Source organism: Eretmochelys imbricata, chromosome 2, assembly GCF_965152235.1.
Source record: "Eretmochelys imbricata isolate rEreImb1 chromosome 2, rEreImb1.hap1, whole genome shotgun sequence".
In the NCBI taxonomy this organism is placed as follows: Eukaryota; Metazoa; Chordata; order Testudines; family Cheloniidae; genus Eretmochelys; species Eretmochelys imbricata.
The window spans coordinates 210,229,097-210,250,186 of NC_135573.1; the positions used below are offsets into that span (position 1 = coordinate 210,229,097).

A 21,090-nucleotide genomic window follows, 5' to 3' on the forward strand; every position below is an offset into this window, starting at 1 on the left:
ATGGGAGATTTTCTCCCGCTGCCCCCCCACAGTGTAGACCCCGGGGTAACTCGATGTAAGGTACATCAACTCCAGCTACGTTATTCGTGTACCTGGAGTTGTGTAGCGTAGGTTGACTTACCGTGGTAGTGTAGACATAGCCTAACCCTCTGCAGTGGCTACTTCTCCTCTGAACAGGGAGTGGGTAAATCATTTTCCAGTGTCTCCCTGTGCTCCTAATGCTGCTCTTTCCTGGCTCAGTAGGGGAGCAAGCTGCTTGGCTCCTTGCAGTGACTGTACCTCATGGTGGAGGAACAAGTTGCCCAACCTCTGCTTATCTTCCTGCTGTTGCTGCTACCTGCAGGGGGAAGGTGTTTACCACAGCCCCCACTCTTCCCATCCCCAGCCTTCACCAGCTGGGCAGTGCCTACAGGCTTCTCTCCCAGAAGTCTCTGTGCATCTGGGCAGCACAGCTTCTCTCTCTCTAGCTGTCAGGTTGTCCCATTTTATGTCTTGACTACTATATAGGTGAGACTTCTCTTGTTCTGACACTTACTGATGGTCTCCGCTGCCATTCACATACCCAGGGATTCTAAGGAGACCCCATGAGTAACCTGACAGAGTGCAATGGACTCCCCTAGTATTTGCACTGGTTTAATTTCAGGTGGGAATTTAAACAGATATGGTTAAATCAATGCAGTTTCCTTATGGGCACTCTTATTTTTGTTTAAGATAGACTTCAGCCAAACTATTAGGAACAGGCTTAAGCTAAACCAAATTAAGCCATCTTAAAACTGAAATAAGAGCATCCACACATCCTTGTGCAATGGTTTCACTATATCAGTTTAAAAACCGATTTGGGTTATATCAGTACAAATTTCTCATGTAGACAAGACCTTAGTAGAGAATTTCTGTATGGGGAAAAATTAGTGGGTGCTCTGCATCCACTGGCAGCCAAGCTCCCCTCCCCGTGCCCCCCACCCCATCTCACCTCCTCCTCCTCCCCTGAGCACACCGCATCCCTGCTCCTCCACCTACCTCACAGCGCTTGCCACTGCCAAACAGCTGTTTGGCAGCATAGCAAGCTCCGGGAAGGAGGGGGAGGAGCAGGAACGTGGCATGCTCATAGGAGGAGGCGGGGCTGGGGCAGGGATTTGGGGAAGGAGTTGAAATGGGGGCGGGGCAGGGAGGGGGCAGAGTTGGGGCAGGTATTTTGGGGAAGGGGGTGGAATGGGGGCATGGCAGGAGGCACAGGGGGGTCGAGCACCCACAGGCACGAGCAGAAGTTGGTGCCTATGCTTACAATTACATATTTGGGAAATTACTGTACTTATTTTGTAAGGATATGCTGCCTGGGGCTGAAGTCAGTTGTATGTAGTTTGGTCTTTATCCTTGTACCTCGCAACTCATGTGAAATAGCTTCTCATGCACACATTTCCTGTTAGGTCTTGCTTGAATAAAGTCTAATTATGGAGAAAGCAAAATATTACAGTGATTGGGATACTAATATTTGGATAGCCACTACAGTGCATTGGTAGTAAAAAGTCTCCATAAGAACTTTTACTATGAATAGGTAATGTCCTAACTACAGTAGTTGTTTGTACAATAATCTGGGCTGGCAGCCGTGTGTGTGTGTGTGTGTGTGTGTGTGTGTGTGTGTGTGTTTATAATACATCTAGGAAACCAAAGAAAACAATAAACTAAGAATAAACTCAGATTAAGTGACACATTGCTAAACCAGGAAACTCAAAATGAAGCTTAACAGTCCCTCCTGCCTTTCCCCACCTCCAAAACAACTTGAGTTCAGGATTGAGTTGGTGGGAGTTATAGGTTGAATTTCCCAGCATTCGTCGGTTTGCATCACAGACATAGCATACTTTAAAATTAAGTACTAGTTTTCAGATCTTCCTTGGTTCACACTTTCTCTCTATGTGCTGCAAGCCGGCCAGCCTAAGCTACTGCTATACTATACATGGGAAAAAATACAAATACTGTTTTAGACAAGCTGCAATTATATGTGAAGGTACAAGTCAGCAGATCAGCCCAACAGCTGTGGTGAGACAAGTTGGGTGAGGGAATATCTTTTATTGGACCAACTTCTGTTCATGAGAGAGACAAGCTTTGGAGGTGCACAGAGCTCTTCAATAAATTGGTCCAATAAAAGATATTACCCCACCCACTTTGTCTCTCTAATATCCTGGGACCAACATGACTACAACAACGTTGCATACAACATATGTAACACCATTTCAAAATGGTAAGAACATGTACCAACTGAACTCGCCTGCATCATAAACAGTACCATGCAGTGGTTCAGATATGATGTAGTCCTTTCCATTAAACAGAATAGACAATTAAAATATCACACAAGCTGATGCTTTAGTTTTATTTCCATTTTCTGATTTCCCTAATTTTCTCTTCCTTGTTCTTGTTTATTGTGCTATTACTCTTTGCTTCTTGGTGGCTGGAGGAAGTTAAGAAGCTATATTGATTTTTAAGAAAAAAAGTAATGGAATGGGAGACAGAAGGGTGATTTCAATCAGTCCACTCCTCCAAGTGGAGATCAGTATTAAAAACCTATCCCCAACATTTTAGTAGTCCAGTTCAGGGCGGAAGTTCCTACAGATAAGAGCTCCTGAGCAATATCTGAATTGCTGGGGAAGCTGGAAATCAAATGTACAATCACATGTAAAAAGTAGTTGGACTAGTGAACATGATGATCCAAGTGCAGCACACACACAAAAAGCATTGTTTTAGTTGGAGGGGGCAGTCAGAGTGGTTCCAGCCTCACTCCCCATGCTTACCCCATGTAATTCTAGCATCCACAATACCTATACTCCACTGTACTAGTGTGACAGTGTGGTTTTCTGCTTTGAAGGGGGCAGGTTCCTTATTCGAAAGCAAGACACATCACAATGCATTTACAGCTGTACAGCTACTCTGGGTGATGTCAACCTACCACATCGAAGAGTGACTGCAGCTGCCCACAGAGTAGCTGCAGGGCAACTGCCATTGTTTACAAGCTCAGAAGAAGTGATACCTATACGCAGACTCTCTCGACTCCTGTACAAGCTCCAGCTTACGCCACGGGTCTGGTCCCATCCAGACCCGTCCTTCCTCTCTGGATGATTCTGACGTGATCTGACCACCCCATCCCTCCCCTCTCCCCTATAGGCAGGGCATCTCTAAAGGCGTCTAGTAAAGGAATCTAGTAAATGCTTTAAAACTTGCAAAATCCCTACACCATTAGCTTCCTCTGATATTCTGTACTAGGAGCACCCTGGAACCTCCATGTTCACATGTTTTGTACAAAATATACCTTCTGAGGTATCATTTTAAAAGTCTTGATCTGTTGAACATAAATATCCCAGGTTTCAGAGTAGCAGCCATGTTAGTCTGTACTCGCAAAAAAGCAAAGGAGGACTTGTGGCACCTTAGAGACTAATCAATTTATTGGAGCATGAGCTTTCGTGAGCTACAGCTCACTTCATCGGATGTCCCATTGGATTGTATGTACAGCCATTGTATGAGCAGTGTTGTTACTGGAATATGCTGTCAGGCTGGGAACACCCAAAACCAACCTTTCAGTTACAACAAAGGAGTAGCCATCAGAAGCCATACAGTGTTAATAGCTCATCAACACCTATAAAGAAAAGAATCAACCATCCCAGAGACTCCTTAGAGAAATCATGTACGAAATAGAGACTGCTTGACCAATGGGAAGTGCCTGATCCCATCAAAACAGCAAGGATCTTTCCAGCAAGCTGGAAGAAAATAAAAAAAAAAAAAAAGAGGGGAAATGACATCATCTCTTGGTCTCTCTTCGCCCCTCCCCATGTCAACAGCTGGAAGCTCATCTGGAAGACAAAGGCTTTGAACTGGGGAAGTTTGGTCCCAGGCTAGAAAGAGAGTCCAGTCTGTGTATAGAGGAACTGTAACCTGGTTGTATCATCTGTCAGGGTGAGAAAAGCTGTTTGATTCAACTCTTGCTTAGACTAAAAGTTTAGGATTAAGATAACTATTTCTGACCTTTATGCCTACCATTTAAAATCCTTAAAATCTATCTTTCTGTAGTTAATAAACTCATTTTGATGTTTTATCCTTACCAGTGGAGTTGTCTAAAGTGCTTGGGAAATCTGCTCAGGTTACAAAGGCTAGTGCGTGTCCACTTTTCCACAAAGAAGTGGCAAACTAGGCAATGAACTTGCACTGGCAAGGGTTCTGACCCAGTGCAAGATGGTACAGTTCTGGGGTGCAAGGGTGGGGAGCTGGAAGGAATTGGCTGGAGCATCCGTATTGATAGTTCATGAGTGGCTGGGAGATCATGTATCACAGGTATGTCCCTGCCTGTGGATGTCTGTGTAAGTTCAGTGCTTATTAGATGTTTGTAGCTTGACATCAGCATCAAAATGTGAGAGATACCTCAGGTTGGTGGGTTTAGAGAGGCTCAGCAGTTCCACAGGCCAGGCTGCACACTGGGGACCCTGTCACACTTCCCTACTCTAAAGGTTTTAAACTAAAGTAATTAAAATAAGTGTGATTAATTGCCAACATTCCATGGTTTGAAAAATATTTATAAACTGCTTGAATTCTCATTTGCTGATCACATTTTATAAAAAGTTTCAGGTGCAGATTAGTCTTTATAGACCATCTGCAGCTTTTTAAAATATCTTGGGATTAGTGTCACACACACACACACAGATAACTTCATCCCAATTAAAATGTTTTAGCAGAGCAATAAGACAAGTAAAGGGAATGTTGCAATTGTTATAGGCAGGAGGCTTTGCCTCGAGCCTGAAAAAATGGCCTGGGATATCTAATTGTGTTGTACCTAATTGCTTAATGAAGTAATTTGAATTGTGACAAGGACATTCCTCAATCCTAAATCTATCGGAAACATGCAGAACAGATGCAATAAAAAGTCCACTGAAAGGTGATTGAAAAAAATGGGGAGCTTTTCCTGAGCAATCCAATCTGTGCAAGTTTAGTGGCGCTACTTTGATTTTAACATGTACGGCAAATCTTTTAAATTCTTGTATAAAATGGGATTTGCCAAGGTTAACGTCCATAATTAGCATAAAGTGGAGAGATATAAGTAGAAACTGGAGCAGACCCTTATTGTATCAGTGGCAAAACAAAAAAACACCGTCTTTAACGAAAGCAGAATGAGGCTCAAAAAGTTGCATTAAAACAATAAAGCACCCCGAATAGTAACCCTTGTAGCAAGTCAACAGCTATGGGATGAAGGATAGCCACAAGAAAAGGTGAAAGTTTTGACAGCCCTACAGACAGCATAGTATGACCGTGACTGTTCTCAACTCAGTTTACAAAATTTGTTGTGACTTGAGTTACCTGTCCCTACACCAAAACAGTTTAATTGCTATTCTGAAACATTAGGAAAGTCGTCTCTCTGATGTCGGTAATGGAGACAACACACAAGTTTTCACAGCAAACTGCTGAGCTTGCAGAAGTCCATTAGGCCACAGGGTAGGAGGGACTTCAACAGATCAATAGCTATGATAACAAAGGTATAGTCACTGTATTTTTAGTGCAAAAATAGGATGCTTCATTTCGTGGTTTAAACATTTCGGTTCAGGATAAAACCCTGAAGCTGAGTCTAGTTTCTTTGTCTTTTTAATAATAAAATTGATAGATAATTCCATATGCTGAGTAGAGCAGAGAAAAAGGATGAAGATTCGAAACTGCTTACATATAGGGCAACCCTATTTCCCAAAAGGAAAACAGGACACTGCATGGGACTAGCCTGAGCACCCCCCCGACCCTGATGCATGGGGCAGGCATGAGCTGCTTGCCCAACACCTCCCCCTTCCCATCTGGGGCTGACCCAAGCTGCTTGCTGGAGCACCCCGGCCACGCGAGGCTGGCATCACTGCTTGCCCAAGCTCCCCTCCCCACTCAAGCCTGGTGTCACTGCTCACTCAAGCCCTGCCTGCCCTGTGCCCCACCTCCACCCCTGCACGAGGCTGGGGCTGGTGTCACTGCTTGCTCAAGCTCTGCCTGCTCCCTATCCAAGCTCTGCATGGGGCTGGCATTGCTGCTCACACTTTTTTGACAAAGGTGGGTATTTCTCCCATTTGCTCTTGCAAATTTGATCAGTTGGCAAGAGCAAACAGGAAAAATGCCCCACTTTTCCCAAAAAAGTCGGGATGGCTGGGACAGGGCTTATAAAAAAGACTGTCCTGGCCAAAACAGGACATGTGGTCACCCTACTTATACATTCCATGGAAGGATTTTAGGATTCAAAATTTGGAAATAAATGTAAGGCAATGGAATGGACTTTGATATCAATTGAGTTGTTCAATTTAATTACAACCAGAAAGCCTTTAGAAACCTAAAGTTCTCAGAGAAGACTCTGTGACCATTACTGTATTACAGATAGGCCCGATTCTGAAGATCCACATCCATTATATGCTTGAATGAGCTCAGTATTTATTGTTCTTTCATATCATTAAAAGCTAAAAGGTTGAGAAAATGCATAATGTAAAGAAAGGTCAAATGATAATCATGGTCTGAAATGCTGTTACAAGTATATACTTATACTTGTAACAGCATTTCAGACCAGTTTTTAGACTTCATGCTCCCTAGAGAGGAAGTTTTTCAAAACTGTTCACCTACAAAGGTTTATTTTGTGTTAAATATAGCTCAACAACCCTAAATGGTGGAATTAGACTGACCTTTCGCTCCTCTGCATCAGCAGTGGCTCTTTCCTGGCTCACTTTCTCGGTCTGAAGCCCTATCTTAGTAATCAAAGCTTCAGCATCTTGATTTCTCAGTTGTAGTTCTGCCTCTTGAGAGGCTAGTTTGGATTTCAGGTCTTCTACCTGCAGTGCAACAGAGAAGAAATTTTTTGGAGTAGCCATTAATCAGGCACAGTTCTGGAACAAGTACACTTCCTGAAGGGGGATGTATAACACTTGGATATAACTTGTACTTTAGCTTTGTTTTCAGTTCCATTTCAAAGCAAAATAGTATCCATCCCTTATTTTTCATCTTCACTTGTTATGATTTGTTTCCATACTACAGCCCCATTTCTGTAGCTCAGGGGAGAAGTTTGTTGCTTTCTAAATGAACTAACAAAATTATACAAAACAATCAAACCACAACCGCCAAAACCTCAGCCCCTCCTCTGATGGGCACAAACCGTGATCTGTCCAGTTTATGAGAGACCAAGGTTGTTCTTGAAACCAGATGTCTAAGCAGCTCAACAAGGTGCTGCAAGCCCTGACGTAGATGCAACTGTATAAACACCAGCAACAGGACATGTTGCAAAATGCTCATTAATCGCTCTGAAAAGCCTTTCATAGATAATTTTAATGGAGATTTGCCAAAGGGTTTACATAAAAAAATAAATAAATAAAAAAATCAGGTTTTGTTTAACAAAGGCTACCTGTCTGTTGAAAGAGCAATTTATTGCCTGACATGCTAGTCGCCCACATCAAAATATTCAACAACAGTATTTTTCCATGCATAATGGAAGTGCTTAAAATATATATTCTTCTTATTCTTCTTTGGTTTTTCTTACTCATTCAAGCACTTTATCTGGTTGTTGGTCATGATATGATTCTGTATCAAATCAGAAGAGATACACTATAACCTGATACAGACAGGTGCCAAGCCAGTAGTAGTGGCTTTAAACCTCAAAGCCAGCAGAAGATCTGAGAGCTGTTCTGTTTGTTTGCTGGAAAACGTTAAGATGAAATGCTGAAGCCCCCCCCCCCCCCAAAAAAAAAAAATTATTACACAACCTCTCCCCACCTTTGCCTCTGTTAGAACCCTGGGAATCTTCCCACTTAACCCTCTTGAGGCATTGTTTCATGAGCACCATGTGATATCCTAAAGCTGACTGTTAATACAGTAATAAAAAGCTTTTATGTTGGCTGTTTACTTTTTTCACATCCCTCAGCTTGAACAATAGGAATAAAAAGTTTCCCCCCCTGGTTCTCATGCACTAGCACAAAGTTGCAACGCTATGCAAACACCGCAACTGAATGTTCTTTCTAGATCTATAAACACAGGGACTTCTTAGTTTTAGCAAACAAATTGCCAGCCATGAGCATGTGTCTGAGGCTGAAAAGAGGATCCAAAGAGCTTTTACCCTCCTGGTATCCCTGTGCAGAGACGAGTCACAGTTTGGTGGGGAGCACAGGCACTGTTTACAGCTAGCTAGCTTAGCCTCCTAAAAAGAGACAGGAAGAAATGATGGCATGGCTTCACCCCTCTAACCCTCCCTTTCCCATCAGCCAAGCCAGCTGTCACAGACAGGAGCACGTCTGTACCTTCTCCTACGGTGGCCCTGCTGCTACTGCACTCTGAGACTCCCAAAATTTCTTCTGGGGCCCTTCTCACCCCTCCACGGCAGGCTCTGACTTTGAGCCACAATCTAGCTCAAATGTTAAGATAGTAACCCATTTCCTTGACAGTCATCTACACATACTTGGGAGTTTGAAAGGCACTACATAAAATAAAATCCAGCTTCAAAGACCTAGTACAGCACTGAACTGGTAGTGCCAGAACTCAGCAGCCTACTGAAAAGGTGCAGAGATGTTTCAATATAAGATTACTAATATTGCCACGGTCAGATTGAAAAAAAAATGCATCCCTTAGAGGAGAGAGAGAGACAAGAGTATGTCTTTCCTTATATGTGATAATTTACCTGAGAAGCTGTTGTTTTTAACTTCTGAATGCCATTCACCAGATGTTCCATGCGCTTGGACATCTCCTTGTATTTCTTCTCCAGCAGGACCTTATAAAGTGAGATTTGCTCCAGGAAACTTTTTGGAGTGGTGTAATTGTACCGCCTCTCGTTCTGATAATATTTTTCACTCATCTCATTGACACTGGTGTGAGCATAGGCCATAAAAAGGCAAATGGAATCCTGAACACGTGGCTGAAAACATCGAAGGAACAAAAACAAATCTAAATGACAGGGCAAAGGAATATTTCAAAGATTAAATACAGTTATATACCTCAGAAGCAGTTACACAACTAAGGAAGGATTGCCAGCAATAGTAATTTTCAAACTCCATTTCAAAAGCATAACCCTTTCAGTGCACTAAACAAAGTATTCAAATAATCGAACTGAGTCTCCCCAACTTTTTACAATTTAAAATAATTCTCACAGTACTCACCAGACTTTCATTGCCACAGCAGTTGAGTGCTATGCATCATTTCACCATATATTTGAGACTACACCCCTTCTCCCTGAGGCCCCGTCCCACACTGTGCCTTCTCTGTGATCCTCTGCCTTCATGCCACCCTTTCTTCCTGAGGCCCCGCCGCTGCATACCTCTTCTCCTCCAAGACCCCATCACCCACTTGCTCCCCTTCTCCCATTGCTCGTCCTTACAGCCGGTAAAAAGTGATAAGACCATGGCCCCCTGTTCCAGCATCCCTGATTTGAGTTATTTTTAAAAAACACCAACAGAAGGCTAAAAATGTTAAGATCTATAATTAATCACCATTGTACTATTAAGTAGAGTTAATGTGCTAGGAATTTGATATTTCACTTCTGGAACTCTTGATTGAAAAATAGTGTTCAGGTCAAGTAAAAAAATGTGCATGATGGTCTTGCTCTGATTCCACTGATCCCCACAGACTCCCACACATATGTCATAATCCCCAATCCAGTTCCTACTTGAAGTCAATTGGGGATACCGCCATTGACTTCAAAAGAACAGGATTGCACCCAATCTAATGCCATTTGAAGTCAAAGGGAGTCTACTGACTTCAATGAGTATTGGGTCAGGCATTTAATCCATTACTTAGTGTATGTCAGGGGTTCTCAAACTTCATTGCACCGTGACCACCTTTGGGCAATAAAAATTACTACATGACCCTGCGGGGGGGGGGGAGAGGGAGGGACTCAAGCCTGACTCAGCTCAAACCCCCAGTGCGGGGGAGGGGGGTGTCAAGGTTCCTTCCCCACTCTGAACTCTGGAGTACAGATGTGGGGACCTGCATGAAAGACCCCCTAAGCTTATTCTTACCAGCTTAGGTTAAAAACTTCCCCAAGGTACAAACTTTGCCTTGTCCTTGAACCGTATGCTGCCACCACCAAGTGTGTTAAACAAAGAACAGGGAAAGAGCCCACTTGGAGACGTCTTCCCCCAAAATATACTCCCAAGCTCTACACCCCCTTTCCTGAGGAAGGCGTGATAAAAATCCTCACCAATTTGTACAGGTGAACACAGACCCAAACCCGTGGATCTTAAGAACAATGAAAAATAAATCAGGTTCTTAAAAGAAGAATTTTAATTAAAGAAAAGGTAAAAGAATCACCTCTGTAAAATCCAGATAGTAAATACTTTACAGGGTAATCAGATTAAAAAAACAGAGAATCCCTCTAGGCAAAACCTTAAGTTACAAAAAGACACAAAAACAGGAATATACATTCCACCCAGCACAGCTTATTTTACCAGCCATTAAACAAAAGGAAATCTAATGCATTTCTAGCTAGATTACTTACTAACAGAAGTACTGAGACTGCATTCCTGATCTGTTCCTGGCACAGACAGACAAACCCTTTGTTCCCCCCCCCCCCTCCAAATTTGAAAGTATCTTGTCTCCTCATTGGTCATTTTGGTCAGGTGCCAGCGAGGTTATCTTAGCTTCTTAACCCTTTACAGGTGAAAGGGTTTTGCCTCTGGCCAGGAGGGATTTTATAGCACTGTATACAGAAAGGTGGTTACCCTTCCCTTCATTTTTATGACAGGGGCAAAGACAAAGCCCAATGACTTCAGCCCCAGGCAAGGGGCCTGTAACCTGAGTCCTGATGCCCAGGGCTGAAGCTCTCGGGCTTTGGTCCCGGAAACGTCTAAGCTAGCCCTGGCGACCCCATTAAAATGGTGTTACGATGCACTTTGCGGTCCTGACCCACAGTTTGAGAGCCACTGATGTATGTATATTGTACTCACCAATGGAGCTTTTCTTCATAACTTCTTTCCTATAGTTTTAATTTGACAATCCTACTTTATGATCCTTTAGAATGTATAACCTCTTCCAATATACTACATGGTAATCAAAACAGGCAAAGCATATTTAAAGCTCTTGAAAGGGATAATATTTACTCACGTAGTCCCATGCCAAGCACAAAACATGGACAAAAGTGAAATTCCATCTTTATCCACTTAGCTTGAGTTAAATGGAGAGGATGGGAAGGGACAGGACAAGGAGCATTCTAAGTGCAGGTCTTCAAATTATTTTCATTCCAAAATTCCCAGCAGATGAGATATGCCACCCTGGGGCTTTGATCTGGAGCACTATTTACTGAATAAAGCTTGGAATGAAAAGCTAATTTTCCATGAGAAATGTTTTGGGCTTTTTATTAAAAAAATACAAGTCTAAGAAAATTAGAGTCACTAGCATATATACATATATATTCTGTAGAACTTGGAGCTTGGGAAAATACTTCTTGGGTTAAACTTTTTTTTCCATTTTGTCCTCTTTGACTTCTAATGTACTTAACTTTATAATCTGTGGAGTCACATCTCCCTCATTTTAATGATTATTTATTGCATTCTGTACAAGACGAACCCAGTTCAATTAATCAAGGGAAGCCTAAAAATCAATTAATATGAATTAAATGAGCTACACCAACTCTTAGGAAAGACACACATAATTTACCAAAGCATTGTCAATAATGCTTAGAGATCTTTTGGAAAATTGCTCGTGAGTGGTTGCTGATGCAGTTAAATGTTTCAAACCTACATCATTAATATTACAATCAGGTTGGTGTAGACAGACTTACAATTTTTCTTAGTGAGAAGCCTCGTTATATTTTGTGGCTTTAAAAGCTAGCTTTAAAAAAACAGTTTCACCTGTGATTGCAATAACAGAAATCGGAAGCAGGAACTAAACACAGAACGATTGCATACATGGAAAGTTGAAATAAATTGCCTTTAAAACAATAAATTAGAGTCTCCACATCCTTTGTTGGAGCCAAGGTAGCATAACCCAGCTAATATAAAATACAATACAGAAATCTGTTTCTTAAAGCAAGGAAATGAACAAAAATATTTTATGCACATTTGGTCACAAGCAGAAATCTGTTTCAGTCTTTTACTTTTAAATGTCTATTATACACACAAACACTACAGTACAGATATCCATCCTAGCCAAGGACAACCTTCTTACAGAGTAACTGGCCCCTACCCAATCATGATGCTTATGAGAGGTCTCTACTCAACAGTCCTGAAAAGCACTCTTTAACAACAGTTTCATTTGTAAATCAGTGAGGGAGGAAGTGGGTTCCGGTAGAGCTGCAAGTGGCCTGAGACAACTTGTCTCAATGGGGCAAAATAACTATTGTTATCAAGCTTAACAAAATGGCACAGCATGGGAGATATGCCGAGCCAGAGAGCAGCTGGTTGTAATTCACACTGTTTTTCAGAAAACTCTAATCGTTCCCGAACAGACCTCTTTGATGATTGGTCTTCCCTGCATTTTCAATTTGTCACTTTCTCTTATGATAAGGTCAGCAGTGACAGCACTTCCTGACATTAACAGCTGTGGCTTTTAAAAGGGTCATTGTGGAACTACTAATTGCAGTAATTTCATTAGCATAAATTATTTATTCTGCCATTCATTTATCTCTCTCCTTTTTTTAATGCTACATTGCCTTTTTCAGTATAAGCCCATTCAGAGATGTAGGCAAAGAAAATTATTATCGCTAGTTTGGCCTTCTTTACGTAAAACTAGTTGACACTTTCAATTTTTTATTTAACTGCTGATCACTAAGACGTATAAAATAGCAACAAGCCAATAACCAAGATTACCAAGTTCTGAATCAAGAATATTCAATATTCCTAAAGAGAATGTGGGGCGGGGGGGGGGAGTTTGTACCTAATATGTAACAAAATACAAAGGCAAAGTCTTTTTTTTTTTTTTTTTTTTTTTACTTCCGATGCACCAAGGAAATCACTTTATTTTAGATCTCGGCATACTGGCTTTTGTGCATGCAAGAGCTCAGACGATCCTGTATCTGCTCTGGGTCACTACTGGAGTTAAGACAACTTTTGTCTGAATAAGGAAGGCTATTTATTGCTTTTCTCAGGATCTAAACTAGTCATTACCAAACCAGCTATTTACCTTCTGACTACAGATCTCAGCTTTCGCCAACAAGTTCCGTTAGCTGAAAATGCACTAAGCAACAGCAGAAATGACTGATGCAACTGAACCTCTTGATTGTGTAATTTAGGCAGTTATCGAAACAGGGAGGGAAACCTACCCATTGTTAGAATTGGAAGCCAGGAAGGGATGATATTTCAAGCTGCCATTATGTCATATTATGCTGGATTTCACTGTATCTTATGCAAGGGGTAGAATGACAAATTTTCTTAAACGAAGTGCAGAGTTTAGTACCAAGCTTCCAGCACCGTAGTGGAAGAGAGCATAGCAGAAGAACTTCAAAGGAGTGAGAAGGGTTTTTTTGTTTTTTGTTGTTTGAATCATAGAATCTCAGGGTAGGAAGGGACCTCAGGAGGTCATCTAGTCCAACCCCCTACTCAAAGCAGGACCAATCCCCAATTTTTGCCCCAGATCCTTAAATGGCCCCCTCAAGGATTGAACTCACGACCATGGGTTTAGCAGGCCAGTGCTCAAACCACTGAGCCATCCCTCCCCCAAAAAAGGATGGGAAAGAGAGGTTAATTGTGGAGCCCCTTATTTTATGTTTCCAGTTGATACATGACAATACAGTTGGTTGTGGAGGTGAAGATTACGTGGCATACTAAGATTAGACAGATGGGCCAATACCTCAGAGAACACACTTTACAATCGTTATTTCAGCCCCAACCAAAGTTGAATAATGAAGAGTTAACCCTATACACCCAATATATGGCATTTAAAGCTCAGCATCTCTACTTGGGGTTCTTTCTTTTTGCCAAGCTGTGTTAATGTTTATCAATTTGAGTTTTTGCTGTAAAACATTTAAAAAACCCCACTCTACTCTGATGCTCTACATTTCCTCCCCAGTCTCTCTTTATTTGAAGCTCCTTTTCTCTTCCTACTACACCACACTATGGCCAGTACCCTTCCAGAAAGACTCCTACAGCTGGAGAGGATGCTGTTGAGTAAAGCAAGTCACTTTCTTTTCTCAGCTGCACACTTTGTTCATTGATTCATAGTTTAAGGCCAGAGGGATCATTAGATCATCTACTCTGAGTTGCTGTATATTGCAGGCCATTAAGTTTCACCCAGATACCCATCGTTGAGCCCACTAAATTGTTTAGGCTTTACTCAAACGTATCTTCCAGAAAGACACCCAGTCTTGATTTGAAGACATCCACCAAATGCCCTTGGTAGTTTTTTCCAATGGTTCATCATCTTCACTGTTAAAAACATGTGCCTGATTTACAATTTAAACTTGTCTGCTTCAGCTTCTAGCCATTGGATCTTGTTATACCTTTCTCCACTTTCTCCAGCCCTACAGTACCAGTATTTTTTTCTTAATGAGAATAATTATAACACTGTAAATCAAGATGCCTCTCAATCTTCTTTTTGATAAATGAAACAGATTGATCTCCTTAAGTCTCTCACTTTTAGGCATTTTCTCCAGCCCTGGAATCCTTTTTGTGGCTCTTCTCTGCACCCTCCCTAATTTTTCAACATCCTTTTAAAAACGTGATCAGAATTGTATGCAGTATTCCACTATTGATCTCACCAGTGCCATATGCAGAGGCAAGGCAAACACCGCCCCCCGCTCTCTACTCCCCTGTAGATGCATGGAAGAATCACATGCAAGAATCATATACATATACATGCAAGAATCACATTAGCCCTTTTTGCCATAGTATCCCACTGGGAGCTCGTGTTCAGTTGCTTTTCTATTATGGTCCCTCGATCATTTTCATAGTCACAGCTTTCCATAATAAAGGTCCCCTTCATTCTGTATAACTTTGTATTTGGTTGTATTACAGGTTTTGTTTGTATGGGTCCAGTTTACCAAGTGATCCAGACTGCTCTGCATTTCTGCCGTTATCATCGTTTACCACTCCACTGATCTTCATATATTTTATTTTGTGTCTCTTCTGGGTATTTCTAGCCCTTGCACAGGAAGTAAGAAGAGAAAGAACTGAGTGCAGGTCTGGTGAAATCCTGCTGCTAGGATCAGTCAAATAGCTGAGTTTTTTTTAACACAATTCAAAAATAAAGCAAAAAGGAGTTTACTGAAAATTGATGTGGGTTTTGCAAAAGAGCCATTGTAAATCCTCTGTTAGTCCAAATGAAGTTCTTTGATTAGACTTTCAGTCCCACTGAACATGGTGATATGCAATAACCATTGCCTAGTTGCATTCAGAGATTCTAGTAACCGATGAGAATGAAGCTTTGGGATGTTGCCAGTTCTTCCCCTGACCCAATCCCAAAATACAGTGTTAGACTTTTTAAACAATAGGTGTAAAATCCTGGCCCAATTTGCCTTTGGTTTCAAACTCCTATGGGCTCCAGTGGGGCCAGGATTTCATTCTAGAGGTGGGGAGAAAGCTGGTTTTCTCTCTTCACCTGTAGATGCTGCCTAAATGCTGAACCCTAAACCAACCACAAAATCCAATTACTCTCCATCGGCCTGAATTTCTTCTGTTTCATTTCACCACAAGAGAGCTGGCATTAAATTCAGAGGTTTATTTTTAAAGGGGCCACTCAGCTGTACTAATTTATTTGTTGTGATTTTTTTTCTTTTAAAGCACAGTTTCAAAACCTGCCTCAAACTCAAACCTCTTGTAGTTACTGCGGTTTTCTTAAAACACAGGTTTGGGACAATTAAAAGTTGAGTGTAGGTTAAACCAATAACCAAGTGCTTAACTGTAGATCTGGCATTCATCTTCCCAAGTTACTGGATGACATGATCATAATACATGCCAACAGTTTGGACACAGGTGAACTGTGGCTAACAAGCCTCCTCTGATAAGAGGCGATAAAAGGATATCTAAATATCTAAAATGAAGCAAATTGAATTGCCCATGAAATACAGCAGCGCTACAAATGAAAAAAGGAAAAACCCACCCACATAAATCCCTTTCAGCTGACAGAGGCGGCCAGATACCAGCTAAGGGTCTCTCTGTTCTTCAGGGTAATCCTCTCCCACCCTACTTCCTTAATACATCTCTGCAGCTCTCCTGACCCTCCCTTTGCTCCCCATTCCTCTCTGATCATTCCCCCTTCACACTTTCCACTACTTCTCAGCTGCCCTCTTTGCTATGTTACTCACCTCACCTGCCTTTCTGATTCATCTCTGCTTCTCTTCTGTCTCCTTTAGTATTTTTTTTCTTTCAAAAAGACAGCTGTTATAGCTGCTCTGTCCTTCTCTGTTCCAGGTCCACCATACCCCCTTCCACTCCCACCTCCCTTGCCTGTCTTTTTATACCTTGTTTTACCATGTTAGTCTTCTAATTGGCTTCACATACCCACTGACATTATCTGGACTGTCTCAGCCATCAAATGCTACTCTGAGAAGAGAGAGTGCTGAGACGAGTCCTAAAATAAATGTCTGATGATGAAGATAAAAACGTCAAATTATTTTGTCTATTGGGTCAACTGCCATTTATTTCATTATTAGGCTGAACAGGAAAAATATTTCTTAGGGACAGTTATCCACTCATTTGTGCCTCTTTACAGAAGAGAATCACATATGCACATATCCTTCTGTTAATGACTTATTTCCAGATGTCCAAAGCAGGTACTTTATACTATGTAAAAACATTATTCTTAGCAAAGGGTCTGTTAAAAATGCCTAAACTGAGATGACCCATGTTGTGTTCTTAATGGTGTGGATTTCAATTTATTAAGGAAGTGATCAAAATTTGTATTCATTCAAATCAAAATAAATGTGCTTAACCTTTAGACAAAAGGAAGTGCATCATAAACATGCTCTCTCTTCTGCACATTATCCTTATTTCTCCTTTAAACTAAACAGGAATGTGTAAGTTGATAAAACAGCAAAAAAAATTATATATATATATATATATTCAGGTGTCCTACCACCAACATCTCTCTAAGTACCTTACAAGGCAAGGTTGGGCTGTTTTTATCAAAAACAGTAAGGATTTCTAACTCTCTCTCTTGCTCTTAGAATCCTATAGGAGGCATCAGTATACCACTGTAGAGCGGGCTACAGCAAACAGTGATATGAGACACTGAGATAAGAAGTGAAGCAAGTCTCTCCATAGCCAGTAGATGTCATTGGTCACGCTTCATATCACAACTTGCCTGGCACTGATCACTGTCAATGGCACAAGAGGTAAAGGACACAAAATAGCTCTGCTACCAGGATGTAAAGATCACCAAAGAGGGCCCTCCATCCCTTCTTTACTTTATTCTTTAATGATTCTGTATTTTTTCCTTATGAATGGAGCACAAATGCTGCAGTCTCCTTCACATTAAAATTTTATTCCCTATTCAGGCTTTTCAACTAACTAATAACTAAAGTCTATCACAGAAATCAGATGTTTATCAGTAACAGAAAATATATTAATCCAGCACAAAATTTGTTGTCTCTTTTCCCAAAGTTCCAGTCCTTATTGCATCTAACTGGTGGCATCAAGTTCTGCAAGTTCTTTTCTAAGAGCTCTTATCTTACCTGTTGCCACTACCAGACCTTCAGTTGCAGGTTTTGCCATCCCCACAGCATTCGGTTGCCTGGAAACTCTCTCTATGGGGTTTCTCCTTAATGCCAGGGGATAGCTGACTTGAGATGCTAGGCTCTTCATCTGCACTCCTGAAATCCTGTGCTTCAGGTCTTTACAAATCCCTTATATCACTAGATGGACCCAGGAAAATGGAAGTACTGTCCCCTGAAAGTCAGAGTTTCTACACACTAATTGCCACTGAACCAAAACCAACAATGTCCCGACATCTTTCTTGCTTATAAATGAAACTGTATCAGCACCCTCTCTGCATTAAATTTCCACACACATTAGATTCTAACTTTTAAAAACAGCCACATGTGGGGGAGCGAGGGGCTAATGAACCAACTTCTCACATCTGGAGATCAGAGTTCAAATTGGCACGTAGTTCATTAGTGAAAATAGTGGTCTACATCACAAAGCCACCACACAAGCTGTTATCAGACCCTTGGCAGTCTCTGACCAAAGGAGGTTGAATACCATAATAGTAAATCATATATTAAAGTCAGGATCCAGCCACCAATGCATATAGAAGCTGGCACACCAGCCTCTGCTGAGAGTCCCTCTCCTTCAGAGCCACCAAATTCACTTACACACTACTTTAGAAAAACAACTCAGAACCTGCCATTGTGAAAAGGGAAAGGATCCATGGTCTTCCCAAAATCCTGGGATGCAAAATTCACAGAGGAATATTTTCAGAGTTGTTGAAAGAGATTAAACATCTTTTCTGGATTAACATGAACTATATAGGAGCAAGCACTGTAATATTAGGAACTGGATTATCTACGCTTTCACATCAGTTTCTGCCATCAGCATCCGTAACGATGCCAGCTGCCTGATCAGATATACACCCTCACATCCCTATCAGGCTGAAAGAGGGACAGAAACAAAACACCCTTGAAAGAAGGAGGTCAATGTCCTTTAAAAGTCTTTTAATGAGTAGCTTTCTCCTTTCTCCATACTACCCCCAAGACAATACGGGAGAAAAAACACAACTGGAAAAATGCTGTCAGGCTGTTTAAAAGCCCATCACAGGAGCTATGTTTGGGCTTTTTTTACACACTGAAAGCCTAAAAGGAAACATATTGTCATGGGATTTTTTGGGGTGGGTCAAGTTTCAGACTCCAGTGTAAGGGGAGGAAATAACTCTGTCCCCAGGTTTTAAACTGCTGGCTGCATTGTGTGTGTAGCTGCTGGGAAGATTTCAACCTGCCCAGAACTTCAGTGGATGGAAAACATTTAGCTCTGCTGAGGTAACAATCTGGGTTGTAGACTGCAAATGTTTGGGGACCCCATTTATTACTGTGCTAGTGAACACCTCTAATTATACTGACAGGGTTAAATCTACCCCATGGCCCGGGACAATCCCATGTCTGTGGGATCTCCAAAAGCCCAACATCCAGGCAAATTTTGGGAAAGATAAGCCATGCACTCTCAGCACTGTTTCCCTCCCCCTTCTATGACCCCATGTCATAGAAATGCAGTCAGTAGCTGGAGTAAGCTTTATAACCTTAAAAGACAATGAATATGCAAAAGGAATGAAAAAGGAAATTGTTTTTCCAGCTTATTCAATTATTGATCTTTCAGGGATCTGTGTTGCTTTCTCATCTGATTGACGAGCTTGAAACTCTGTACCTCAATCACCTCCGTCTCCTCAATGAACCTCCTGCTGACGGAATACAGGGCCTCCTGCGGCCACTCATGAAACCAGTCAATAGCTGTGCAGTTAACTATGGCTGGGAACTTCCGAGCTCTAACTCTCAGCGTGGAACCAACTGGAGAGAAACACAAAATGATCTGCAGAGATGAGGAGGGAAAAGAGAGTAAAGAATTACATGGCAAGTTGAGGCGATTAAAGAAAGGAATGTAGTGAACCATGGCAATGAGCCATTGCAAGTGGGTTCACAGATGAAATTCCAATCAGCCTAGCAGCTAATGAACTTAGGCAAAAAACAGTTTTACCTGATGCAGATAAGTTTTACTCACTATATTGTATATTATACAAACAATGCCTGCCTGTCAGTTCTTCCCCTCCCTCCCCAAGCTAGTATCAGTTATTTAGCTTGATGTATATTAAAATCAGTAATGTGACTGTAAAATTTTGTCAACACAGAGACAGTTAGAGATAGACTGTTAGATTGGCTATGTAGGTTAAAGTAATATCTAATAATGTTTCAAAATCTCCCTGCAAGCTCAAAAGGCATCTGAAAAAAAGAAAAGGGCTCATAGTTTGTACATGCATTTCCAATGATCACTCTTTCTGGAAAGCAGAATACAGCTTCCACATCAGGGCTAAAACACCTAGGTAAAATATAAATAAATAAATAAAAAATAGATAAAAAAATAAATAAAAAATAAACTAAATAATAACAACAATTAATACCACGATGAGACTATTTGTTGATATTAGTGTCTTGCAAAAGCTACTCCGGAGAAGCTGGTGGAGTGGATATTTACTCTACTTAACATCTTTTTAGAGCGTTATGTTTGATTTAAGATAATTAGCTGACTGTCAAGCATTGGACTGTCAAAAGTGAGAAGGAGTGGTTTTTTTGCCCATTTCTACCCTCCTAGATGAAATGCATTGTTTCTCTTATTATTTAGGACTACTTCATATCATGTGGTATCAACATCTGTTTGAGTAAGTATCTTAATACTATTAGTTCCAGTGGAAAAATACCCAAATAGTACTTTCACTAAAACGTCCAGAATTGATTATAATCATTCCTAATAACTGCAGAAGCCAGGACAGAGACTGGCGGAGCACTTTAGATAGATGATAGGTTTATTCTGCCTCTTTAGTCATCTGTCACTGCTGTTATAATTTATTCACAGAAAATTGTCAAGAAGCAAAGTGAGGCCAGCTGAAAAGGAAGAAAAGCAGAGAGATAAAGAAAGCTGGGGAGGGGGAAATATGGAGGGGTGAAATAAGAGAAGTCAAGGAAGGATTAAAAATAGAGGGGATTGGTCAGGAATAACATTTGGCAGGGATGGCAGACCCTTGGGAGAGGAGAGGAAAGAAAGACAAGTTGGGATGAGTGGCTTCCATACAAAAAAAATACCGAAGACTAGTTACTACAGAACAGTTTTCTACAAATTCTTCCATGTGGGAGTAACCCATATGGACAGGTTGCAGAGTAACAGCTGTGTTAGTCTGTATTCGCAAAAAGAACAGGAGTACTTGTGGCACCTTAGAGACTAACCAATTTATTTGAGCATAAGCTTTCGTGAGCTACAGCATCCGATACAGGTGCATCCAATGAAGTGAGCTGTAGCTCACGAAACCATATGGACCATTTGTTGCAATCAATCTGCACTTATGGGCAAAGGTGAATAAATTCCAGCAGCAATGACCCCAAACTACCATTCAAATAATGAAGATTATGCTCAGATTGTAAATTCTTTGGGGGCAAGGACGGTCTTTTTCTTATGCCTGTTTGCCATGCCTCATAAAAGGAGACCCTCATCACTG

The 21,090-nt window shown here is 41.2% G+C and overlaps 1 protein-coding gene across 1 annotated transcript in view; it reads right to left on the reverse strand.

The window, feature by feature from the left end:
• Positions 1 to 21,090, reverse strand: part of DNAH11 (dynein axonemal heavy chain 11) — a 293,766-nt gene that overhangs the window by 97,974 nt on the left and 174,702 nt on the right. The window contains exons 55-57 of the mRNA XM_077808745.1: positions 19,254 to 19,415; positions 8,654 to 8,887; positions 6,675 to 6,821 (exon numbers count right to left, since the gene is read on the reverse strand). Coding sequence (XP_077664871.1) covers positions 6,675 to 6,821; positions 8,654 to 8,887; positions 19,254 to 19,415 — 543 coding nt within the window. The remainder of the gene's footprint in view (positions 1 to 6,674; positions 6,822 to 8,653; positions 8,888 to 19,253; positions 19,416 to 21,090) is intronic.